The 27,619-nt window shown below is 40.4% G+C and overlaps 1 protein-coding gene across 1 annotated transcript in view; it reads right to left on the reverse strand.

Moving 5' to 3' along the window:
- Positions 1-27,619, reverse strand: part of fgf11a (fibroblast growth factor 11a) — a 100,862-nt gene that overhangs the window by 18,159 nt on the left and 55,084 nt on the right. Inside the window, exon 3 of the mRNA XM_026161600.2 lies at positions 16,254-16,357. Within this exon, the coding sequence (XP_026017385.1) occupies positions 16,254-16,357 (104 nt within the window). The remainder of the gene's footprint in view (positions 1-16,253; positions 16,358-27,619) is intronic.

Consider the following 27,619-nt stretch of genomic DNA (forward strand, 5'->3'; position numbering starts at 1 on the left):
TACAGTCTTCCGGGGAGTTTGTGCTTCGGTTTTACACTAATTAGTATGTACATTTTAGGCTGTACAGCTTAACAGTGCAGCTTGCTAACCAAGCGTATTAGCATTAGCATAACTTCTAGCATCAATCTTATCCAGTCGTTAAGTGATGATGTGACGAATCCTACTTCCGGGCCTAAAGTAGTCTGCGTTTAATATGGCTTTTGTGTTGTTAACATGTTTAATGTTATGTATTTTCTTCTATTTAATCTCAAAAAGCTCCTAAAACAGTCAGTGATCACTGTTGACCTCCCTCGGCTTTTATTACCACTAATCATTTATTTAAGCTCAGTTTTTAAAACCTTAGGATGTAACTACAGCCCAGCCCATGCAGCAGTATATGAATGACTAACCTCGTATTGTGGATGGATTATCTCAGTTGTTCTCCTGGCTGAAGTTTGGTCCTTTTACAGCATCCTGCCATGCGATTACAATTGTTCCTGACCACCGAGAACAATCACGTTAACTTTTATCGAGTGGAAAATAAGTTATCTTGTTTATATTATGCTAACATAGCTGTGGCGCTAGCGGTCACGTAGCTCATCATTATATACCAGCTAGCCCAACTTCAGTAACCCTACAAACGTCACTGCTGTTTAGTTTTCTGTCTTCATTTATGTTGGAAGTGATAACAGAGCTGTACGTTTTAATTTGTTTCCAAAACCCCGCAGTCAGGACATGCTATATTGTATTTAGATAGAAGCTAGCGAGCTAACTTCCTGCTAACTTCTAACTCCGTTAAATGTCATAAATTCCGTTTTCATGGATGCCTGGATGTTAAACTCAATTGTTACACCTGGTAGAGCAGAACGCTGATCATTTTATTAAAGATGAAAGACTTTAGACAGTTTTTCAACTCTCAGTAATGCCATAGTGATCGTTTGATATATGGACCTGCAGCGGAGTTTAGGCCCAGACACGGCTAGTGACGTCAGACTGAACAACCGGATAGTTGGGGCTGGATTAGGTGACCCTTAGTTACACGCTGGTTCTATTCCACAGTGTCGTTTGTCCTGTGTCCCTCCCCTCACATCCAACCAGTTGCAGCAGATGGCTGCCCCACCATGAGGTTCTGGAAGTTTCTTCCTGTTAAAAGGGAGTTTTTCCTTCCCAGTGTCTCCAAGTGCTTGCCCATAGGGGGTCGTTTGGTTATTGGAGTTTTCACTATATCATTGTAGAATCTTTACTTTACAATGTAAAACATAAATAAACGGAATTGCATTGACTGGAATTATGCAGCTAACATGGTGTTGACCAAAATGGTAATCATGAGGTTTCAAAATCCAGAGTCCAGAAACTAAAGTGTGAAGTCACAGTTGCTAAGTTGATCACATTCAAGTATTCGTAACACACACAAGAGAAAACTTAATTTAAAAAAATCGGATTACCAATGTCTGTAGCCACTTGGGGCAAGCAGAAAAAAACTGTAAACACAACATTCACACAATCATTTCATTAAAAGGGCGGGACAGTCATGCAAGCGTTTGGTAAACAGATGCTACTCTACAGAAATCTGCTGATAATTCTTTGTGGGTTCGTCTCCATTCACATTACATTTAGTAGATGTGACTACTATAAGATGAGTGCACATTAACGTATTTGGTCAAAACTTTTGTACTGTGCACATTTTCATCAGCGTCAAAGTGACACCGAGTTATTTTAATCTCCTTTGTGTTTCATGTAGACGAGTGCATCGTGTCATCACAAAGGTCTACAGGCCAAATTTGGCTTCACAACTTTAAGTCCATCAGACGACTGTCAGCTGAAATTATCAGCCCTCGTTTCTCTGTCACATCTATCTTGTCTTTTCACTTCACAATCGAATAAAAAAAAAAAGAAGTGTCATAAAAATATCCTGCAGGGCACAAAAGTTTAAAAAGATAGCTGGGTTGTAAAATATTCTGAATTGAACAGGAATTGTTTTCTTTCACCTGAAAGGCTCTTGGTTCTGTGCATATTTCTACTTTAGTTGTTATTCTGAAGATGAATGAAGATGACTGATTAATAAAACCTCAAATCTCAAATATTTATTAACAAAATAAAGCCATGGAAGTGCAGCATTTTGGCAGAGGACATACGTGACAGAGGAATAAAACAACAATGACTGTGTCTCTGTAAAGTGCATGTTGAATATTTACCTACAGATGCAACTCTTGTCAGGAGGATAACAATCTGCACACAGAGCAAGGTTAGCCTCACAAATGCTTGTTTAGAGAAAAGCCGATTATTATCTGAGCAAATGAGTAGAAAAACAACTTTAATTGAGGACAAACAGCTGAGGAAGCATCACAGGAGCTTGGAAAAAACAATTCTCTAAAGATAGGCATAATTATCATTTATTATATCGTTTATGGACAACATACAGCCCTGCTGCTTTGCTCTTTCGCACTATCATCAGCGCCATTCTTTCAAACTGTGCATTTAAGCAGCTGCTCAGCTTTTAGGTAAGGAAAGTTCCATCTCCAAGTGAGCGCTGTACTCTCTAGCGAATAAACTAGTCAGCTCGAGTGCTAAAAAGCATCAACATCCACAGCTATTAAATGAAAAACAAGCTCTGACATTCAAAGCAATTTTGTCAAACCAGAAAAGAGCCTGTTTGCTTGAGTTTTAAAAGCAGCATTTTTCTGCTTGACTTGGACTGCCACTGTACGCGGGGCTGTTAGGACCTTTTTTTCAGAGGCGAAAAGATGCTTCACTCTGAAAAAAGGATGTGTCATCCTCATTGTAGCTGTGTAAGTATGCTCTATTGCTGTAGGACAGTATGCTACAAAAAAATAACAGGATTCACAAAAGACTGTGTAAGCTGCTTCTGAACAGCCTCTCAGTAACATTCTCAGGTGCATTTGGATCAGAGGAGGCTGATGCTGAGGAGGCTGCATCTATTGTAATTATTAAGACAGACAGAGGGAACTCAAAGTATTAATAAAGAGTGACAGTTTTTAATTTTATTTATGCATTTTTAGGTCAATAACTGTCCATCCAAGCTGTCTTTTCACTTACAACTCCTAAAGTGGCTGAGTTGCCGTGGCTCCTGAACGCTTCCACTCTGCAGTAAAACCACTTACAGTTCATGTAGGAGGGAAGACGTTTCCTGATCTAACCTGTTGTAACAGTGGCGTCCCATTACAGTATCGTGGTCCTGGAATGAGCTATTCTTTCACAGATGTTTTTAAAGGCAGTTTGCATACTTGACTATGTAGATTTGTTGCAATGAGACTGAAGACATGTGAATGCAAACATTAAGAAGTGTGGTCCAATGCTTTTGTAGATGGTTGTATGTTATGGTCACGGCAGATAGCCAGCCCTCCCTGAGCCTGGTTCTGCCGGAGGTTTCTCCCTGTTAAAAGGGAGTATTTCCTTCCCACTGTCGCCAAACTGATTGCTCATAGGGGGTCATAAGATTGTTGTTTTTCTCTTTATGTTGGGTTCTTCTGACCCTATGTATTATTATAGGGTCTACCTTACAATATAAAGCACCTTGAGGCGACTGTTGTTGTCAGTTGGCGCTGTATAAATTAAATTGAATTGAATTGAACAGCACAAAAGCAGCAACTTAAAGAAATATTCATAATTATCAATTGGCATTGAGACATTGCCTAAATTAATAACTGTAGTTCTTGTAAATAGACTGATTCTTATATAGCGCTTTTCTGCCCTACTTGAACACTCAAAGGACTTTATACAACATTATTCACACAAGCACTTCTTCCTACCTAACATTTACATACTCACACAAAAGTATTGGGAATCAGAATACATTGTCATGCAGACTGGAGAATCAAACCACGAACCTTCCAGTTAGTAGATGCCCTGCTGTTCCTCCTGAGCCACAAGTTCATCCAAGCCATTAATACAGCAACTGGATGCTGACAGGCTTCTGACCACACAGTAAACTAAGGATCATTTCCCTCTACAGCCCACAGTGATTATTTTTAAGAAAACTTGTCTATTGCTTCACTGAGTTTAAAGTTAACTTTTCTCAACCATGGAAAGTACTGAGATCTGACAACATAAATAAAATAACATGACACCGGGGAACACCAGCTGCCACAGATTTGGATATCCAAGTCATGATCCAGATTGCTCTCAGATACAACGAGCTTATTTCTCTTTAAGGAACAGTGAATTTTTTGTTATCTGACAGGATAATAACAACCCAGCTGCTTTTTCTAGAAGTCTGTCCTCTGTCTTTTCTCTGTTTTCCACCTTTTGGCCTCTCGCTGAACCCTCTCGTGCATCTGGGTTGCCATCCTACGGAGAGTAGAAACATTTTTTTGGCAATGTCTTTTTGTTGATAATATTTTGGTTTTTACAGGGGACGGCATAAGGAGCTCGATCAGGCATGAATGGTCATGATATCCAGACAGACATTTGTGGCATCACACATAGATACCGGAACAAAATATATTCAGCATGAATGTCTGTAAACACATGTTCATGATATTTGTCTGCACAAAAGATGAATAAACAAGTGCACATGAAGCAGAAAGCAGACTCGTAATAAGCAGAAAAAAACCCCGCGCACACAAAAAAGCCGAATGTGATGAGAACAGCTGGAGAGGGTGCAGGCGGGTGTAGGAGGGGGAAGAAGCAGAGGGATACGGAGGGAGGGATGTCCTCTGCTTCTCACCTTGAGTGCCAGACCCTCGCTGTGCATTTGGGGATTTTCCAAAGGCAACCAAAGATAACCCGTCTTTACCTGTACACTGCCTTTTATATCTTTTTCATGTCTCCTTTTATATTAGGCTTCTACCCCCCGACCATCCTGTTATCCTCTCTTTATCTCAGTATCATTCCTGCCTTGTTTCACATTTCACCCCATTCCTTCTTTGTCACGTGTCTGCACATCTTAGCTGCCAGATGAGACTTAGTTTGGGCTGTGGGGTGGGGGTCAAAATGCAAAAGACCAGGGGAAAGAGAGAAAGAAAGAGAGAAAGGTGGAAAGGTAAAAAAGAGTGCTGACTCAAAGAAAAAGACATAAGCATTTTCTGATTCGATGGGTGGGTGAGGAAGGTCAGAGGACAGGAGCTGGGAGTGTGTGTGAGTTTTTGTGTGTGTTTGTGTGTGTGTGGGCAGGCAGCTTTCAGGTCATACTCTAAGTAGACTTTTTTGAGAGAACTGACTAATTGCCAGTTTGCCACCTGTCAGGAACATCAGTTTGTGCGTGACAGGGCACATAGACATGTATTAGTATGGGCTGAGGAGAAGCTGGCGGATGATTTTACATGCTACATACATATTGGGCATCCTAATGAGGTTTAGCAGTACTTTACCAACAAGCAAGCTTACATTTGTCCCCAAGCTGCAGCTTTGAAGCTATTTAGAACCTGGTGTATACAGCATGGTATATGAGATACTGTTTCCACTGATGCACAGATCGACAGAAAGATTTTCTGAGATGATTTTCTACAACATGGCTAATTCTGTGAAATATCCTTAAGTGGCATGCTTCCTAAGTCTAACTATGCAGTTTTGTGGCATAAATTACTCATATGAAAGCCCTGTGTTCATTCATTAATCAGCTCCAGCCTCCCTTCACAGACATTTGGTCTTTTCTTGGAGACAGGTGTATATTGCTAAACAGCTGTTGGAGATATGTAGGGTTTCTTTGCTGCAACCTGGGAGAAATACAAAGGTATTTAACAGGTTATTGCTAACTGTCTGTCCTCTCAGCCTGTAGTGGGTTTTTGTGTGTGTGTGCGTGCGTGCGTGCGTGCGTGCGTGCGTGTGTGTGTGTGTGTGTGTGCGTGTGTGTGTGTGGGTGGTGGTGGGTTGTTATATTTTTTCAGTTTTTACTACTGTGTAGGTTTAAGTTACATCTCAAAAACAATGAGATGTAACTTGCTTTCAATCTTTAATAGGTCATTCTCACAACAAGTGCAGTAGACCTTTAACATTGCGCACTAATTTTACGTTACAGTTTGAAGGTAAATCCTGAGTTTGACTCCACCTGATGGGGTCCTTTTTATGTGGAGTCTCCCCGTGTCTAGAGGATGGATGGATGGATGGATGGATGGATGGATAAAAGACTGTAGCTACTTTATTCAAGTCAAACATTCCTGGCTTGATGATATTTTGATGTAACAGTGCATGACTAATACAATAGAAAGTCCTCTTTGGAAATGAAAGTCTTTAATGCATTCAAGCCCTGCAACACTCATGAAAATGGCAATAACGCTCTGTAAGTTTAAAAATGTGAACGTGCAACACGGGCAGGGAAATAAAGAAAAATAGCTGAACAAAAGCCAGCGTATTTGTTAGAGGTCAAATAAACATATAACATGGAAATTTTTCTATGACAAAATAATCTTTCTTTTGACAAAAAAAATTGAAGATGTTTAGTTATAATTGTCAGGACACAGTGCCACAAGCAAGAAGATGCTGAATCTGTTGCCAGAAATAAGCGGGAGGTATCTTAGCCTGATCCTGGGTGTTTTTTGCTGCCTAACTTTAACCTGATGTCTGACTTGTATACACTAAATGCTGTTCAGAATGAGTATGTTGTAGTCTCTTTCTGCTCACTGTTTTAATTTCATACAATACAGACAAATGTATCAGAGCTCATAAACAGAGTATAGAGCAGCTGGTTAACCAAACATTTCCCACAGCTATTGGTAGGAGCAAAGCAGAGGTAAAAGACAATGAATTTCACACTCACACGAATACAAATGTAACTTTATAAAGGTGGTGGAACAAACAAACCAAATAACAAAATATTTTATTGATGTTTCCTGGATAAATATGTGGGTCACAAATAGAAACTACAGTATTTAACTGCTAAATTGATAATATGAATTAAACATAATCTTTTCATTCATGAGCTACATAGAAGTTATTGGTGTTGTTATCCCCGCACAGAAGTCTTCACAACATCTCTGCAGGAAAACAAAGTGAACTAAATATCTTGGGGGAAAAACACACACACACACACACACGCTGCCTCGTAGCCAGTCTCTACAGAGAAAGGAGCTGCTTGCTCTTATAGAACACAATGCAATGATGGATGTGGTAACTTTCTATATCACCAAAGACCATCCATCCCAATTAACTGGTTTTGTGAGACATGACAGCAAAATGCCACAGCATGAGATTTATAAAGGAAAGCCCTCTTACAGGAATTAATTTACAGTAAAAGGCTTTGCTACTTGAACCTTTTCTAAATTATGTTTTGTATCCTATAAATTACTGTATAAAATGTGTCTACAAATATAGCTGTCTGCTTGTGTGCATGTTACCCCCTTTGTGTGTGCGCGTGTTTACTAGTTGCTGGTACTGATCAGAATGCAGAACTTGGATTTACCCTCTCAGCTCACTGGGACGGCCGTAACTCTTGTCAAATCATAGCAAGGCCATTGTGCCTGCTCTGGCTGTAGCTGCAGCATTATAAAGCGGATATGAAATCTTCCTTTACTGTTTTCCTGTGCCATCCCTTTCTCATTTCTTCCACATGCCTACCTGCAGGCATTCGTCACCACCCCTCTCTCCTTTTTCTAATTCACGTCTCGTTACCTCCTCTCCCGGGTTGGTCTTGTGACCAAAGGCAATTTAGTGACCTGTACCTCAATGCATTTCAAAAGAAGTTCCCAGTGGAGAGCTTAGAGGAGGTCACAAACAGTGCAGAGAACACGAACGAAGGAACAAAGGAACAAGAACATGAGAGAAATAAACTGCATTTCTGTAACTACTCTCAAAAATAATTGGTGATAATAACAGTGCAGCCAACTAAAAAGCTAGGGACAGTCAACTCATAGTGTAAAAAACATATGTAGAAGTGGCTAGTTAGCAGGCTAGCTGGTAAACTAGTCTAACTAATGCAAATCTTCAGCATGTTGGGCAGTTAGCTTAGCTTAGCTTAGCTTGACTGCTAAGAGGACAAACATTTTCACTGCTATGACTCCTTTCTCCCAGCAATCCACAAACTTTTACATACAAACACAATTTACAACATACAAACAGTTTGTATGCTGCATTCTTTGTTTTCTGTATTTGTATTATTTTAAGGGTACCAAGAATAACCTCAGACTAATACCATGTGATTAAGTCCTTTAGCATTTGTAACAATTAGCAGGAGGAAAGAAGGAAATCCCGAGATGTTGCTTTTACAAGGTCTGAGCAAGAAGAAGGTCAGTGTGGATCCACAGCTTAGCTAAACACCTACTGTTTTATCGTCTATGCAGCTGCTTCCATCCATTATCCTTTATCAACTAGACTATGCTAGCAGAGGTTCTCAATATAGTCTTTTTACTTTAGAAGGTCATATTAGCCCAAACCATAACTACAAGTGTTTTTTATATAGTTCTTCTACAGTATTTAAAGCTTAAATTTAAGCTGTGAAATGTGAAATGTGAAATTCAAAACCTCTGTGTTGGAAAATGTCTTTAACTTATGTGTAATCGTGATCCTGCAATAACAGCTTATTCAGATAGTACAATATGTTTCGCATGTGAAAGAAGACAGAAGTGGGGCTCTGCTCGTTTATCCTCAGGGTGTATATTCGCAATGTCATTCGAGCAAAGTTTTACTTTGTCCAACTTTCCCCTGTTAACTGCGGAAAGCTTGGCCAGAGCCGGTCCCGGGTATCGGAGTTCGGCCCAATTATGTCTGCCTGCCTCTGTCAGATTGTTTATACCTGGTTGCACATGTGTGTTTGTGGGGATGTGGAGGGTGGCTAAATTGCACAAGGGAATGTGAGTGTGGGTGTGTGGTGTACAGGTTCATTTTGTTGCTTTGTGTGTGACTGCATCTCAAAACACCACCCGCACCCCTTTCACACATCACTCCTCCATCCCTCTCCGCTGCCATCTCTCTACCCCGGAGGCTTTTCCAGAGCATACGACTAATAAAGTGGGCCAGGTCCACGGCTGAGCACTATTTTTATCAGAAAGCAATTTTCAGGAGGTGCCCACAGGTAAGCGGGTCCCAGCCGCCTCAGACAATAGAACCATGACAAGGAGTTTCCCCTCGCCATTAACCTCTGCTGAGCTGAACCACATGCCCCAGTTCTCCAAGAGCAGTGCCCAGCCACTGCACAGAACTCCACAAACCTGCACAAGCCTGCTCTCTGTCCCAGAATTAATATTAATAACTTAAAACAAACATTCCTTTGCTAACTACTTGGTATCAGAATGGATGAAGGGCAGATAACTGCAACATGCTCATTTGCTCTTAAGTGCTTTCTCAGTATGCATGATTTAAAATTTGTAGGCAGTCAGACGAGACTGAAAGAGAAGTGCTAGATGGGGAAATAAAGAGAGATGTATGGTGGCCAGATGAATAAAGGTACTGCAGAGGTGAAGGCGACAGGAGGATGATAAAGAGGAATTGTGTATTGCTGGGGATGTGTAAAGACAGATGGATACACACAGACCATCTGGCCTCTTTCCTCATACAGCTGGACTATCTGTCTCTTGAAGGAACGAAGTTTATGTTTGTGCATGTTATGATCACGGAGTCAAGCTTTAGCTATCACTGAGATAAAGCATCAATGTAGGTTTCATAGGGCCGTGGGTTAAAGTGGGCAGGGACTATCAGGAACAGTATTCTGGCACATTCAATTAATCAACAATTAAACCTACACAGTAGTATCAGTCTAGTGACTGTAAGAGTGAAGATGCTGCATTTGTGTGTAGATGGTATCTAATGTTTGCGTGATTTTCAACATCAACATTTGTATGCTAGAATAAATACAAATAAATCTCATTTGTCTGCAGCAAAGCATAAAAAGCATTTTTTGGAGGGGATAAAAGTATAAGAAGGGAGGGTTGACAGCAGAAAGGAAAGGTTTCAGGATGAGGTGGAATGGGACAAAGGGAGAGACGAGGACAAAGAGGACACAGCAAGGACGAGGACTGCAGATAAGGGACACATCAAGACAGTGATATGCTAGTGACAAAAAGCAAGGAGGGAACAGGAAAAGGACAAACCACAAGAGACGCCTACAGACACAAATGTTCAGACGGAGAGTAAGACAGACTGACAGGCAAGTAAAAGCTATACAAGTGAGATGGGGGGGTGGGGTTAAGGAAGGAGGAGGGTGGGGGAAGAAAGATGAGCATGGCCGTGGTTGTTGCTCCCAGAGGGGACGTTATGTTCGGTCCAAGTCTGGGGCTGTCAGGCCATCCTTCTCCCTTTCTCTCTCCCCAGCATCTTCCGATCTTTTCGTCTTCCTTCCTTTCAACAGTCAGCCCAGTTTGTTATTACTGGTGCTAAGATTCAGCCATTCCAGTCAATCAAACTGCCCCACCGGCCACTCTATTCTCAAGGAGTTTAAGGGGCTCTCGCCTTGAATACTGATTTTCATGAAAACCACCTAGCACGGAAGAAAATCCTGAAAATGTTACATCTGTATCAGCTTTTAATTCATCTTTCAATTCAATCTCTAAGCTTATTTCTAAGTCAGGATCTCATTTTTAAACAAAGCCCATTTCCTTTCTGCATATTTTTATGTAAATGCAAAAAAAAAAAAAAAAATACAATGTAGTGACTCACTCCCCTTCTCTCCTTCTCACCTCTATTATCATCTCACTTTATCCTCCCGAAACAAGAGGCTCATGTAGGGACAAAAGGACATTCGCTCCATCATTTAGCCTGTCGCTCCCACACTGCCTTGTTTATCTCGTGCACAACAACTTCCTGACCTATGCTTTAAGGTATTACAAGCTTGTTATTTTATTTTTTTTACAACAGATTACTTTGCAGCAACGTGCACACGTCCCAGCCTTTTCTGCCTCGCTAACTGCTACAAGAAGCAAGGCAAAGTTGTTTGGTGGTCTTTAAATATCTCTCAAGGCCGCCTATTCTTGCTGAGGCAGGTAAGTCAACACTCGAGAGAGAAAAATACTTCTTCAATCATTTCTATTTATTTTTCCTTTGAAGGTTCTTTCATTAATGCTGTGTGTGGTTGTCAGAGAATGTCTATACTGTTTAAACAAAACAAGCTGTGGAATTGGGTGTTCATTGTATAATGAAAAATATGTATTATTCATAATGCGTGTGTGTGTGTGTGTGTGTGTGTGTGTGTGTGTGTGTGTGTGTGTGTGTGTGTCACAGCACAGTGCCATCTAAAGCAATCAACCTCATGTACTGTATATAGACGTTTACTGTTTTCTAATGGCAAATATTGGTATTTGAGTCATTGCTGGCTAGCTCCTGTGCTTAGGAAGTGATGAGGGCTGAAAGTAACTTAAAAGCGCCACATTTCAGTGCACCCCTGTGCACTTTCAGGGCCTGTAACTGGGATATTTTCATAATATGAAAGCAAAACTCTGCATGGCTTCATTAGATGTTCTACAGCTATTGTACAAAACAAAGCAGATTTGGAGGGGCTCAGGTGGGAGGCCCTGACTGATTTCCATGAAATGAGTCATATTTCTTTTTGATTTTTAAAATAATACCCATTTCACAGGATAAACTGTCCACTCAGCTGGGATACTTCACTCAGTTCACTTTCTTTGAAGTGCTGTCTGTTCCACAGTGAGTGCGTTAGCAGTAATAGATGTCTTTAGGCAACTTCCCCCCCAAGCAGACAGAAAATTGAGCGATTTAGAAAGTGAAGCCATGTGCTGCTATGAACAGCAGCAAAACAGATTTTAGCCACCTGAGAAATACTGGTTTAAGTGCCTGCTAGAGTCAGAGCATTTTCAACACTTTGCCATCAGACAGGAAGAAGGCAAAGCCATGCGCTCCACTAGCTCCACTTCAAGCTTTTCATTTACTGTCCCCTTGATTGGTTAGTTCATCTATGATGCTGCTCCTTAACGAGTTATTCGCAGAAATCAACAAACTTGGTCGACTGCTGCATTTGTTCTACTTCAAAAAAAGTGTGGTTCTAATACTGGATCCTGGTTCCAAGCCACGTTGCGTTACAGAGCAGAGAAGGATAGCTCTGAAGCTTTGACCTTTCTGTTTGTGGAAAGGAGAAAAATTTGCTTAAGAGACTCAGTCGTTTTGTATCTACTTATTTCCTTGCTTCCTTTCTGTCACTGGCTCCTTTCTCTTTTGGCGTGCAAGATAAAACAACAAATTAAATGCAAAATATATGATTAAGTACACTGACTTAAACAAAATCTTTGTTTGAGGCTGTTTACACAGCTTGCAAGATAAACTGAGGTCATCACAAATATTTGAAGTATTTAAATGGTGTCATCATTAAATTAGATTAGGTGATTATATTAAATCCCGGTGATCCTCGTGGGGAAAATGAGCTGTGGCAGCAGAGGAGTGCTGAGTTTAAAAATGAGAACAGATCAGATGGAGAATACTGAGGAAAATTACAACAAAGGAGCAACAAATGGGAAGGATGCAACTGATGAATAAAGATAAATTACAGTTCTGGGGGAAGACCAAGGCAGAAAACAGAAAACTACTTTTCTCATTTCTCTGAGCCGTTGCTTAAAAAACCCAGAACGTGCTTCATTTTCATGTCTTTCAAACAACTGTTGGAATTATTTACCGTGCATGTTGCAGAGCACATGACATCTACCACAGAGGCCAATGAAAGATTAATGCTGAGTAGCCACTGCAGTGATGTCGTGTATGTGAGCTTTTCTTATTTTACAAAAGGGAGAAGGACGGGAACAACTTTACACCCCTTGGTTACAATCCCGCTGGAGAATACTTCAGTCAACACTAATATAACCAAAGTATAAATATATTGTATACACTTCTGTAAACCATCTTGGTTGCCTAGTTGTGCAGTTGCTATTTTTCAACTGATTCTTCACATTAATGTAGTGCTTCCATCAACTGATCCTTTTTGCTTTTAGCCAGAAACTCATTCTGGACGATACAAATTGGTGTAAGCAGAACTCACAGCAGATGTTGTTGTAACCACAAACTGTACATAAAAGATGGACGTAGCAACCGTGCTCTCACTCAGTCGTTTCTGAACTCTAGTTTTTTGTTTTTATATTCAGTTAATGTGTTTTAGCTACAGTTTTCAGTTTGTAGGTTTTCCTTTCAGACACAGTTTATATTCATTTTTAATCCGTGTCTCTGTGTTTGATAAGATACAGGAACCAAAGCAAGTGGGTTTAGGCACAGAAACTGCTTTGTTGAGGTTCACATGTGCATATTGTGGTTTGGGGTTAAATGCACATATTAAAAACATGGTATGGATCCGTTCTGGCTGGACTCCAAATGTAAGTAGTTATCGTGAATTTCTGTGTATGTAGATGTCAACGCTTGCAGCTGATAGCAACAGATCCCACATTTATCACTGACTGATAGCATGTGATTGCAAACTTGACCTCATTGAATTGCACACTGATAGCAGAGTTACTGTCTAATTGCTGTATGGCTGTCAGTTGCCTTATGTTAAGCAGAGCTTCTATACTACTTACTATCAACTTACTACATTATGTTTTCTATATTGCCTTTTCTTAACTATTCATTAACTATTAGACACAGCCAGTTAAAATAACATTGGCTCATTTTTCATTGAACTTATTGTCTTTTAACTGAGACACCAATGTTTCATACCCAGTTATCAGATAACTCCAACTTCAGCTCCAAGGCAAATGTAAAACAAACCAACCACCAACAGGCATTACCTCCAAAAACAATGAAACTTTAAAGGATGCAGATAAATTAAACAACAACTGAGTATTTCTCCTTCTCCCACATCGCACAGCAGTTTCCACTAGATGTTCATATTAAACTCTCTCTCTGAGACCACTTCCTAAAATTCCCCTATCTTTCAAGAAATTATGCAGGCTCCTAAAACACTAATGGTTGCATAACAGGATGTCAAGACTCCACTCTCCCTCTCTCCAGACCCCGAGGCCGGTGAGCACAAAACCTGCCTTGGGTCTTCTTCCCCATCTCTGTCTTTGGGGCTCACTTGTGCAGAACAATAGCAGAGCAGCTAGTTAAGGTGAGGGAGAGCAAAAAAATAAAAAAAAATCCAACACCACTCCTTTGTCCTCCGTCTGTTCCCATCTCAGAGGGATTTTCTTAAACATTTTTTTTCAACACTCTCTTTCCCTGTGGTTATTTCCCTTAGTGAAAATGGGTCACCTTTCTTTTTGTCAGGAGAATGCTTGGGTAAGTATAACCTCTGCATCTGTGTGTTTGGAGGTGTGTGTGTGTGTGTGTATTCAAGGTTTTATATGATCGAGAAATGGTTCCAAGCCCTGGAAAAGTCATGCAAGGACCATTTTCTGGGTCTCATTAGGGGGGAACGTATATTTCTTCAGGGACTTCCAGTGTAGCATGAAGATATCCAGTCTTTTATTTTTTTTGGTCCATTTGCTGGTTATTGTTTATCAAACAGGTTAATTCAGGTAAATTCTAAAAATAATAATAAAACAAAATTAATAAAGAAATAATGAAGTCAATTATCAGATAAACTGATTCATTTAGACAAACCCCTCATGTGTCCCCCACACTGCTAGCAACCAAAGTCTGTTTGACAACTGACTACAAGTGATCAAACCACCTGATTATAAGTAGTCTGTAAACAAATGTTATTACAGTTACTTATAATTATAAGTAACTTACAGTTACTTATAATTGCATCTTTCAGCTGGTCTCTATTATTATGAATAATGATATTAATGTAGCATTAGCTTGCAAAGTCACCTAGCAAAACAGCTAGCTTGGTTTAGCTTTAAGTAAATGCTAATGTGCCAGTTCCTCTGACACTTGAAGTAGTCTCCAAAGCGTTCAATTTCCATATTAAAATGTCCAAATTCAGCCAACGATATAATATGTTTGTAGTTGTTTTTGTTTTAATATTAAAGTGCTAAACCTAAAATAAACTAAGTTAAAGTAAGTGAACTGGACCTCTTCACCATATTTGTGGTGTTTGACAAGAGATATCTGGCAATGAATATCACCTGCTGCATGTTACAGCTCATCCAATAATTTTGTGGTCCTATTTTTTTTCTTCTAGTATTTATTGAGGTGTTACTAATTAGCAGGCATCCATCTGCGCATTGCACCCATACTGTCTGTGGACATGGCTCACTTACCAAGTTTGCTTGTGGTTGTGGACAAGTTCTCATCCACATATTGTCACTCCTGACACCAAAAAGACAACATGCTAATGTTGAAGCTTCAAAATGAGTCCAGCGATCAATAGATAGTATCAATGAGGCTACATTCAACTTATCTATACATGCAAACATGAGGTAACAAACCTATTAACTAACTTTACTTAATATTATGTAATTTCTAGGCCAGGATGACTGTAAAGTAAGAACTGTCTTATGCTCAGTGCAGCTTGTGTTTGACAAAGTGAGAAGCTGCTAGAATTAAGGACAAACTGCTGTTCACATACTGTATGTGTGGCAGCACAGGGGGATGATTTATGTGTGTGCGCTCTTTCCAGGCTTGTTTTTGCATTGTTGCTCCTGACAGAAACCCTTTACCTCCCCTCCTCATTTCTGGCAGTATGTGCGCAGGCAGCGTTGGATGGACTTTGAAGTGAGCGCACCGATGCACTTCAAACAAGATCTCACACACTTTGCCATTTTGCCAAGAGGACGAAAAAACAGCTGGAAAAAAAAAGAAAAGCTTTTCTCTGCATCCTGATAGAGTGCACTCGGATCACCTGTTATTCCAAATCTGTGGCTCTGCTGCTTCTGTCTTCACATCAATACGAAACCTCAGCGGGAGCGTCGTTTGTGCTTTTTCAAAAAATGGTGGCATACAAGTGCTGCTGTGACCGAGAGCAGGAAACTGTTTAATGTACAGATCTTTACAAGCGCTGCGCAGATTCAGACGTCTCCACCTCTGCCTCACTGACTGTGAGCAAAGCTGGTTATTTAGAAAAGTTGTGTGTATGGAGGGAGATTCATGTTTCACTGAAGTAATACACTGCTATCAGTCCACTATAATGGAAACTGGCACATAGATCAGCAGAACTGTGTTAATTATGCCTTAAAGAGTAGTCACCACATTCACATCTGGCAATCTGCAGACGCTAAAGAAAATATGTATTCCCCAAGTAGTTGGCAAGTGGTTGCTGGAAGACCAATTTTACCCGGTGACTGCCAGCGACCACTTGCAAATCGAGATTTTTCCCTAAAGCAGTCTCCAACCACTCTGTACTCCTGTGTGACTGAGGCCTAAGCTATCACATGTCACTCAGCAATTTAAGAAAAGCGATTGCAATTACAGATGACCTTGATAAGCCTGTAAACTTTGGGCATATATCTGTATTAGCTCTATCGGAGCAAACAAACATGGAATGACAGTGTGTTTGCTATTCATACCGAAGTGTAGAGGTAGCCCTCGCTGTTCATGGCAACGTAGAGCCCTGTCTTGGTGCTCTGGATGGCCACTATCCTGAGCCCCACAGGAATCAAGTTGAACTGCACTGCAAGACACAGAGAGGGAGGAGTGATGTTAGAGCAATCATTCTGTCTCTTAAACGTTCACAGTGCTTTCTCGTGGCATAAAAAGACAATTGCTTTCCAGCTGTCTCCTGTTTCACACTCCCTGTTGTACAGTTTATCTGTCAAAGGTGAGAAAAGCAAGTTTGTGAAAAAGGCAAAGAGAGAGGGCGGAAAGGATTTGGAGACAGAAATTTTGTGTTTACCTTTCTTGGGGTGAGAGTAAGAGTTCAATACGTTTAATGCTTGATATCGAGATACATTTGAGTGCCTTGTTTAGGACAGAGACCTGGCAAATTCCTTTGCTTTCTTTTATCTGTTCTTGAATACACCAGGTGTACATCAGAAAAACAGAACATTGCCCTACATGCCATAGGAATACTTTCATTTGCAATACACGAATCTATTATTGAACGTGGCAGTTACAATGAAGTAAATTCAGAAAAGAAAAAACATGCAGCTGTGAATTTTTTTTTTAATCAATGGGATTTCTGACAGTCATAATGATATTTTCACAGAGAACGTGTGCATGAACCCTGAACATTTTATTAGAAAAATCAGCATTAGCTCATTTTAATCAAAGCTCTGTAATCTTGCATCCCAAGGTGTGCCACACATTTTAAAGGCTGTATATAGCTTGAAAGTGAACCGGATTATTAAGTAATGCAGGTCATAGCTTAGGCTAAAAATGCAAGGAATGCAATCCCCCAAAAACTCATTAAGGGCATAAAGAATTTTCCATAGTTTGACATTTATAGTCTTTTAGTGAAGAGGTTAAGTGTGGTGGTGGTCGCCGGGCAGGCCTTTGGGTTCTCCCTAAAATCTAGATTCATGCCACAGAGAGATAGAGACACAGCGAGAAGGAGAGAGAGAAGGTAGCTCAGCAGAGAGTTTTAAGAATAGCGTGCATTAGAAAGTGAATTCATTTTCTGCATCCCGACACACTAAACAGCACTTTGTAATGTAGTTTGCTGAATGTCCTCCTGTGAAACCTTGGATCTCCTACATGCATAGCTCTGCATAAGAGCTAACTTCAGCCTGGACACCAGAACAACAGTCACTGTTTCCTTCTCATTTTTGTTCCTGTAGATGCACAAGCTTTTCTGGTATGAATGTAGATCGTGTCTGAGTGTCTAAAAAAGTTTCTTATATGATGTGGCATGGTAAGCTGAACGGTACTGACAAAGCAGCCTGTGGCTGCCAGCTGCTCTGTGGTCACAGTGTCATGATGACCAAATGCTACTGAGATGATTAAAGCCCCTGAATCACATGGATTGAGCCAAAAAAAATACACATGAGTTTTGAAAGATCAAACAAAACAATATAACTATGAAAAACACTTAAGCTCATAAAATCTACCAGATAAGTGGTGACCCATCTAGGATTAGGAGAACGTTACACCCAAATGCTTCTGTAGCAACTTCTACTTTCTAATATGTCTGATTTATCAGGTTTCTAAAATAAAACTAACCTTCTACAATAACCCTAACTCTGGATAGGTCAGTAGTGACCTGATGGCATTCATATATATATATATATATATATATATATATATATATATATATATATATATATATATATATATATATATATATATATAATATAAGGGTGGTATGGCTTACAAGGAGTCTCTCTTCCTTGACAGTCTGAAGTCATGTCACAGTAATGTGTAATGTGTGTCTTGTTTGAGTGTGGATAGAAATGTCACGTCTGTGTTCACACTGCTGGACAACAATGTCTTTCAGTTATTGAAATTCAACAATGTTTTTTAGTCAACAATGTCAGATACGACTACTCTGCTTCATTTCTGAGTTTTGCTAGAAAAAGAAATTACGCCACAGTAAAAATGACATTTTAATAGAACAGCTAGTAATATTACCATCACCCACCGACAGGAAACCAAAGGTTTTGTTGGTATAATCTACCAAATGGATACAGGTTGTATACATATTAACATCTCCTGTCTGCATCAATTACTGCTCACTCAGTTAAAGCCCATTTGGCCGTAAGAGTGTTTAGGCTGGGATTACTGTCTGGAAGCAACAACTTCTGAAGGCTCCCTTTGAAATCTGTCAGAAATTATGCTAATTGTGAACTCTCTGTGTGTGTCTGTTTATGTGAGTGTCCTTGTGTCTTCTTTCCTTTTTCTGTTTCCATGTTCTCCTCCTTATGTTTAATTCCATGCCTCCCCTGCCTGTCATGTTTATCCCATGTTTCCGTCATATCATGCCTCTCCTCTCGCTCTCTCGTGCTGTCTCGAATCATTGCTCTCTCGCTCTCTCCCTATGTGTTGTCTCCGTTAACTGTTCCTGCGTCCCCTTCGTTATCTCCTCCCGTTGCCTCCTTAATCCATCTAGCTTCCCTGACTGTTCTTTCCTCTCAGCAAAAAATGTCATGTTGTGAGTTAGTCTACGTCTTAGTGTTTCCTGTTTTATTCTGACAGTCTTGCGTTCCATGTTCGGTGTGTTTAGTTTTGCTTCTGCTGTCTCGTTGTGTCTAATTTGCCTCATGCATGTGTTTCCTGTTCCCTCGTCATTCCTCTTGTATTTAAGCCCCCTGTTTCCGTCTGTCCAGTGTCGCTTTCTCCCTCATTCCCTGCTGTTGTTCTGCCTGCCTGCCTGCTTAGTTCATGTGTATCCCAGTTTTTGTTTGTTCTTTTGGAGTCCAGCAATAAAGCTGAATTTTGAGTCGAGTTCTGCCTGCCGCACACAACAAACACGACCTCAGACGTTGTATAAAGATTGGAGAAATAGTACAGAACATTTTAATAACTGGGTTTTAGAGACTGGACTCATGCACCTACCAGCGTATTGTGTCTCACTTTTCTAGTTCTTACGCTAAGGAGAGGTGCTCATATTTTGTGTTTTAGAGTATCAGCTTCTACTTGCTGTTGTCTTGTGAAGCATTCCACCATCACATAGTTACCAGCAACTACTCATTTCTTTACACAACGTCTGTTACAATCAAGTTGATTTTGACTTTGGCAAAATTCCCATACTGCCATTAGTCCTAAAGGCCAAAGCAGACAACACTGCTAAGCTTTTCGTTTAAACTCTGGTCGAGAATATAAAAACTGAAGCATAATTGGGATGCAGTATGTGTGAGTGATTTCGTCTTCTTTTGGCAAATTGCAAGAGTGCATTATAAAGTCAGAGCCCAGTTGTCAAAGTGACAGATTTCTTACACGGATGAAAAATGAAGTCTAAGGAGCATGTTTTAGATTCATGAAGCCATTAGCCACTAATAGACAAATCAATTTCAAATCAAAAGTTCTGCCAACATAATGGATGGAAGTTAAGTTATCAGATGGTGTCAGAAAGTCAATGCTGGCCGTGATTAAAAACTAACAACTTGTCAGTATTATTTCTGATGAAGATTAAGCTCTGACCTCTTAAGAGTTAAGATTTTCTTTCTAGTACGGCAACTTGGAAAACAAAACACATTCCTTCTTTTTCGAGCAGCATTTATGCTCTTTAACTTTTTGTTGAGGAAAACTTAAAAACTTAGATTATATTCCAACTTTCCACAGAACAGTCACTGTAACGTACAGTTTTTACCACCTGCACTGAATATAAAGACAGCCCACCCTACTCTTTCTCTCTCTCTCTCTCTCTCTTTCCTTTCTCCATCTTCAGCATGTTGCTTCTATTTGCTCAATCGATTCCTGCATTTCAAAGAGTTGGTTTCGCAAATGAACAAGGTGTCACCAATGAGCATGGCTGGGATGACAAATAGAGCTGGGCACATGCACACACATTGCCTCCCACCTTCTTGTCACCCTCCTACTCCTGCTTCTCACTTCCTAACAGTGCTAGGTGCACTGTTGTGGCGATAACTGCATGTTATCTATACACACAGGAAGAAAACCACCACAACACATGCAGGTGGACTACACTGTCCAAGATAATAAAGACAGAAATGAGCCGTAGTCCCTGCATGACAGTTTTACATTTTACAAACATAAAGATACAAAAACTTTATAGTTAACATTTGTAGCTAGCACACAACCTACAGAAATAACTAGATGTTCTGTAAAAATACAGGATATTTTGAAGGGTTATAGCTGTGACAATATAAAAGTCATCAGTCTATGTCAACAGCTACAGCATAAGAGTTTTTGGCTAACATTAGCCTGTTTTGTTGGATTTGGAGATTAACGTCATGTAGCTAAGCAGCAAAAGTGTGATAGAAGTGTCAGTTCACATTGCTGACAATATTTTTTGTTCTACATGCAGAACAGGAACAAAGATGCTGTTAGCATGAAGCTTGTATCTTTCTCTAGCAAGATATCATGTGTATAATTATTAAGTGTTCTTTGAGTAACATTCATGATCTATGTTTTAATGGTAGTCAGGTGGGAAAAAATTTAAAAGACAAAAATATTTAGAATATTTTATAAGTGATAAAATCGATATATGAGATTGCAATTTCTGCTCACTCCCAGAATTATGAATCTAAAAAGTCAGACATTACTTCCTGTTACTTCAAAAGCTGCCTCTATGAAACACGAGATATCCTTTGGTAGCAGTCCAGCGGCTGGTTTGCACTTGCCTTGTTTTTGCTGATTCTTTTAATACTTTGACATCCTGGGAATAAGACAGGCTCAAAATTGATAGTAGCCATTAAAAATAATATTCTGCCCTCAGCAAAATAACAAAGACATTTGTGTGTGCATGTCCCTGATATCATTATAAGCTGTATTTGGACAACACCAGTAGAAGGTCAAAACAATCAGGCTTTAGCTTTTGCTTCATTCCTTCTCTCACTCTCTTTTTTCCTGCTTTCACACTTCAGATTGTTTATTTCCTTCTTATCCTCCATCAAAAAGAGCTTTGCTAATCGCATGTATAACATAACTGTTTGCATGGATAGCGGAGGCATCCCATTTCATCCCTCTTCCTCTCCGTCGTTACATTTGAGTCGCTTCTAGTAGAACAGAGGACACTGCTAGATTAATCAAAAGTCTTTTGGGGGAGGGGAAAGAAGAAGAGGGGAAGGGAAATGAAGGGGAGGCCGTTGCCAAATCAATCCCACAGTCAATTTGAGGCTTGAGATCATCTACACAATAAATAAACAAGGAGAAAGTAGAGATGGGAAGAGGAAAGGGAGGGGCGGCTCAGCACTGGGAAGCAGGACATAGAGTTAAGCTGTAAGGAGGGCCTCTGCAGGCCTGCACTCTGCGCTGCTGCTCTGCAGTGTTGCATTGTGCAGCACAGTTGGTCTCTACAGGAATGAGAAGAGGATTACAGTCATCTTTGAGAAGTCACACAGAGTTTAACTTATGGACAGCTGCGCTTCATTTAGTTTCCAGTCTCAGTGAAGCTGGTTGGATAAGAGCACTGTCACGAGATGCTGATGCATCTAAAACTGACTCATTCCAAGGTTATGTCTAAACTATTTCTTACTTATGTTGAACAGACTAAAGAATGCATAAACGGTAACAGGGCTTACAGAGAAGCTGAGCTACTGTGAATGAGTTATGTTCTTGCATTTGAGTTTCCTACACTATTAAGATTATAATGTTCCTGCACATGTTCCACTCATACCCTTCAGTTATGAGTTATGTCGATGGTCACTGAGTAAATCGAGGGAATTACAGATACAGTATAAGTTTTCGTCAGTGATGACACACAATGTGAGCTCAAATCATTCATGCATCTCAAATACTGTAAGTCGTCCAGACTGTTCCATAACTAGGCTAAAATCCTATAGGCTCATTCAAGCAAACATATAAATGAACTTGCTGTTAGCATGCAAGATAAAACTAGATTAAATGATTTGTCTTCAGCAGTAAGTAATTCTCAATATTTTCACCCATCTGTTGCTTTCTAACATTCCCCTTTTCACCTCACATCTGTCTTTACTATTTGCAGTTATTTAAAGTTCCCTGCTCCTTAAAAATGTGCCACACATAGATGTTTGACCTTCTCTGTGTCTATAGATATTGATTTTGTGACATCACCACTGGTTGAGAAGCCAGTCACGGCTCAGTATATGATTTGGATTGGTGTAATGTGGTATACATACGCTCAGATGCAACTTTTCGGTGATGTAGGTGACATCTAAAGTTCAGCAGTTAGAAGTTTTCACATGAATAGCTTTTGCATATGGTGCTAGATTTTCCAGAGGGCAGGAATTTTAAACTGAAGGAGGTTTTAAGTAGAATCATTCAATTTACCAGTGCTATAAGAGATAAGCGCAGATAAGTAACTAAATTAACCCAATTATCTTGGCTATACAATATTTTCTAAACAAAATACTCGGTTTTACTCTGATTTTAGATTATTGTAGCTTCTTTTCTTTACAGTGTTACCACTGTAGAGCAAGAGGATCACAGAGACACACTGCTGCCTGCCTATAGCTTTTGTCCATTTGCTATGCTACCTATTGTAATAGTCGGAATTGTGTGGTGTCTCCTTGGGAAAACTAGTTTAGTGTTTGGTGATGTCGCAGGTGTGCACCACTGCTAACTGTGGAGTGTGAGAGAAACGTTCTTGCACATGGACGCATGGACCTCATATTTTTAACTCCCTAACTCAAAGTAATGTTACGGGTTGTATGAATACTGCTCGCTTCATGTATGATAAGCCAGCAGCCGTTCAAACGGGCCTTGTAAGGCCGGTGGAGAGTGTGTTTATTAAAGGACAAGCAAAAGGACAAGCACGGTGGAATTCCCAGTACCAGTGTGGTCGTGAGGAGGAGTCACAGAGGAGCTGAAGGTTCTCCCCACTCACAACAAGTGAGAACCGGAATATAGCCTGGAATATTAATCCAGGTTCTATCTTGTTAAAACCGAGAGGTACAGCACAGAGCTACATAACCACTTGTGTTTACATTGACAGCTAAGAACCCACACTGAGCACAGGGGGAACATGCAAACTCGACATAAAAAGGACCCATGATGGTTTAATCCAAGTAGTAACCTCCTCAGCTGAAAGATGAAGCCAATGGTTACATGACAAGTCTGGAGTTCTTGGTTGGTTACACAATCGAGTCAGTTCCCAAAGGCTCTTATTTTAGGGATGAATCATCCCTAAAGTCTCTTTTTTTTTCTCTCTTAAGATCATCCCCAGTCCTCTGATAAAGTTGAGGTCCAGGCCGCTGACAATTAGAAGCTCGTCAGATGGTAAAGCATTGCTGACCAAGAATTTCAGTGCTTTTCTGTTTATAATTCTGTCAGTTTTAACAAGATCTCCAACACCACTGGCTGAGATGCAGCCTGAAACCATGACACAGCCTCCACTGTGCTTTACAGTGGCGGTGGCTCTAGACGCTGAATTCCTCCGTACCTACTGACGTGGATTTGAACCAGAAATTTCATTTTAATTTTATTATTGACCGTAATCCTTTAACGTAACAAGTTTTAAAGGTAACGATATCTAGCAGTGGTAACCTACCACATTACAACTGGATATGTTAACATGACTTTAAATAACGTGTATTTTTGCTCAGCGTTAACGTCAAGCTGTGAACTCTAACGTATTCGTGAATAATTCCTTATTATCTGGAATGATCAAAAGTTAAGCTGCACTGAAAGCTACTGGATGATAGTCATGATCTTATTTAATTTACAACATTGTTTAATAACATTGTACTTAAATAATCAAAATCCCAACATAGTCGCAAGAATATGAAATGGAGTCTTTTCCCGACAGCCCACTGCACTGGGATCATTAATGTGACACTTGAACTAATAAAGCTACAGAAAAGTGGATTTGCATTGGCAACAAATGAAATAGCCTCTTCGCACGTTGTCATTTGTGTTGGAAAGAAATGAGCTTTAATGGCTCAAGAGCAGATTAAATGAGTTGCAGCTGAGCTTCACGCCTGATTTCCCCAGTGGTCGATGGCTCTGATGACAAGACAACTACTTTCACAGTCCTGTTATTTAACTTCCACCTCTTCCCTCTAGACCTTCCTCTCCATAACTGATTTCTCTGTGCCTTTATCTGTCTTCCTTTCACTTCCATCCATCTCTCTCCTCTCTTTCCCTGGTGTTTTTTTTGTCTTTTCAGCCCTCTTTGTCATGAATTAACGTCCCTTTTTCTTATCTTATTGTTTTTTTTACACATCTCTCCATTTTTCTTCCTTATTTGTTCCCTTTCAGTTCCCCTGTTGCCTCTTGTCATTCTCCCCATCCTGTGAAACCAATGCTCTCCCATTCATCTTTGTCCTATTTTACCCTGCAGCCTCATCTGTCTGGCTCTTCATCGCTCTCTCTTCTTCTCTCTGCCTCGTATCCTCACTTCTTCTTGTTTGGTATTCTTCATGCTCTTCTTCTCATCCTTGTGAGCCCGCTCTGCTACTCTTTCCACCTTTCTCCTCATCTGTCAGATGGAGCTTTGGCTTTCAAATTTCACATCTTTTCCTCCTTGGATGCTTCAGCTCTCACACAGAGCTGAGCTTCCCTCATCTGCCTTTCAAGCTTTTTGCCTCCCTGCCCTCTGCGCAGGAGCGTTATCGAGCACTGGGGGAAAGTTAAAGAAAAAAAGAACAGACTTGTTCCAGAGTGCAAAGCGAGATAAGTAAAATTTCCTTCCAACTGTGGGAGATGGTAATTACAGTGGATAAAAGCCTGGGAATCAAGTTCCTCCTCATGGCTTCCCGATGTACACGCTGAGAGTCAATAGCTTTCATCTATCTTTCTCTTGTGTCCATTTTTCTTCCATTTTCTCTGTGTCCATCAATCTGTCTCCTTCTGGGATTTTTGCTTTCTTCGTCCCCCGAAGGAAATCAAGATCAATCCCTCATGACCTATCCACAGAATTTATTCTCTCCCTTCTTTCTTTTAAGGTATTTTAAATCTTCCTTTGCTCTGTCACCTGTCTCAGATTTTTTTTTACCAGTACTGACATCAGGTACATGTGACCTTTTGAAACACTTTCGAAATGGCCCGAGGCCATTTATAAAAACACAATGTAACTTAAATGTAGCCACAGTTGTTTGGCAGCAGTACAGTCAAACCACTCAAATTCCTGAAGAGGCACATTATTCAAGTTACAATTTTATCCATAACTTAAACACTGTTTACGTAGAAAGCAATTTGGTCATCACCCCTTGATTTGGATTTAGTCCTTAGCATCTTTGGACAAATTGGTAATCATCTGACATTTCCAGCACAGACACATGTCGGTTACCAGCATTCTTTGCTCCTTTGGTGGTACTTTCAGTTGGTCAGGAACAAATAAAACACTGGAAAAAGCCAAACAATAACATTTTTAAGTTATCTAAGTGAATTATATATCATGTTTAAACTGAGTAGCGAAAGACTGCAGGGGGCCTGAAAACTATGTGCCCGGGGTTCGGTGTTCTCGCTGGCTCTGGTGAACATTGACCTCCCGGTCAGCTATCTTAACAGACTTCTCCAAAAATGCCAGAGCACTTTTACAAATATGTGATGTTTTGATAAATCAAGCAGATATTTGAAGTTTACACAGCTACATTCTCACCTGAAAATAACTTAAGAGACCCAGAAAGAGTCAAATTAAAAATAAGTAGCTGCCGCAATTGTTTGAAACTGGAACTGGCTGATTCGCGCTATGAATTCTGGGATAGCTATGATACCGGGGAATGCTTCTTCTTCTTTGGCGTTTAATGGCAGCTGGCATCCTTGTAGATGCATTGCTGCCATCTTCTGTTTCAGTCCATTATTACACTCTTAAATCTTAGTACTTATTCCTGTGTCTTTCAGGATCTTACAGAGCTTCAAACGACGGTAACAGGGTTATTAATTAAGTCGTCGACAAAATCGTCGGCATAATCGTGACTACTCAACTAATTGTGGCAGCCCTACTAGACGTAGAATTATTTCCCATATCTTTACAACTTAGAAGAAAATTCTAATCATTACAGAAATAATTAAACTTTTTTTAATGGTCATCTCAACTAAATTCAGAGTCTCCATGAACTTTTCAAATGAATGGAAAGTTTAAAAACCCAAGAATCTGCGTTGCACTTAAACAAATGTTCAACCAACTATGAAGTGTAATTGATTTCTATTAAAGTGGCTAAAACATGTCAGAGCAACACACAGTACAGCAACTTCATTTCCATTGAAAAGATAAGTAAATCTTAAAGTTGCTCCTCTTCCCTCCCCTCTTTCCTCTCCCAGCTTTATTATATAACAGCCTGGAAGAGCCAAGAACAGGCAAGGAGAGAGGAGAGGAGGAGCAGAGGGGGGCAGCTCCTCTGACCTCCCACCAAAGGGGGGAGACACAGTGATTGAGGAGCCATCAGCTGTATGCCAGCTGCTCCTCGTGCTCCCCATCACTCCCTCCTGTCCCTCTGCCTTTTTCACCGTCATCCTCACGTCTCCCCCCCCTCCTTCCGTCTCACTTACTCTCTTTCTCTGCCAGCCCATCTTGTCTCACTGGCTCAGTTTGCTCTGGCCCGTCTTCCCATTCTCCACTCCTCTGTGATCCTCTTTGTTTCCACCAATCTCTCACTTGCAAAAATATAGTGTGCTTTGGTGACAGCTTCCTCTGTCACCTAGTTAAGAAATCCCTGAAGCCGCTTGCTTTGAAAAAGTGATAAAAGTATTCCAAGGCCATACAAAAGCCACTCTTGTCACTTTTTGTTCTATTACATCCCCTCAGGGCTTCTGTACCTCTTCCCAGCTTTTTCTTTCCCTCCATTTGGCTTTCCTTTCAGTGTCCTGCCTTCCTGACACATTTGGGTCCAGGAGAAACAGGAGGTTAAGGTAGCTGCTGTAAAGCCTGGTACCCCAGGTAGAGAGATGACAAGAGGGAGCCAATGGACCGGGCTCCCTCCTGCCCCTTGGAGGTCGTTCACTGCAGCAGGTCACAGGCGAAAGTTTCATCCTGGAGATCAGCCGATGAGTATCACAGCTGGCTGCATGGGCCAGCGCCTCAGATATGAACTTCCCTGTTCCTCCCTTAATTATTTATCCCATTTGATGCTGATTTGGCCTTTTTTGGTGTTACACACTTTTGTGTTATACACTTCAGTGGGGTGCGTAATCACTGCTGAAAATGAGGCTGATGAGTGGTAGAAGGTGGCTATTGTTACATATAAGGGTTGATCTGTTTCAGATATAAGAAAAAAATTACAAATACTTTAACTTCCAACAATTCACCCTAATCTTGCCCCTAAACCTGGGTTAAGGTTTGCTTTTGTCCCCATGATCAATAAGGATTTTTTTTTTTCTTTAAATGTTAGGCAGTGATTAGTCTATTTCCAAAGTCCAAATACATTTACTTCTTAAGATAGATCACCTGTAACCTGTG

The sequence above is a fragment of the Astatotilapia calliptera genome, chromosome 3 (genome assembly GCF_964374335.1).
Source record: "Astatotilapia calliptera chromosome 3, fAstCal68.1, whole genome shotgun sequence".
Taxonomy (NCBI): domain Eukaryota; kingdom Metazoa; phylum Chordata; class Actinopteri; order Cichliformes; family Cichlidae; genus Astatotilapia; species Astatotilapia calliptera.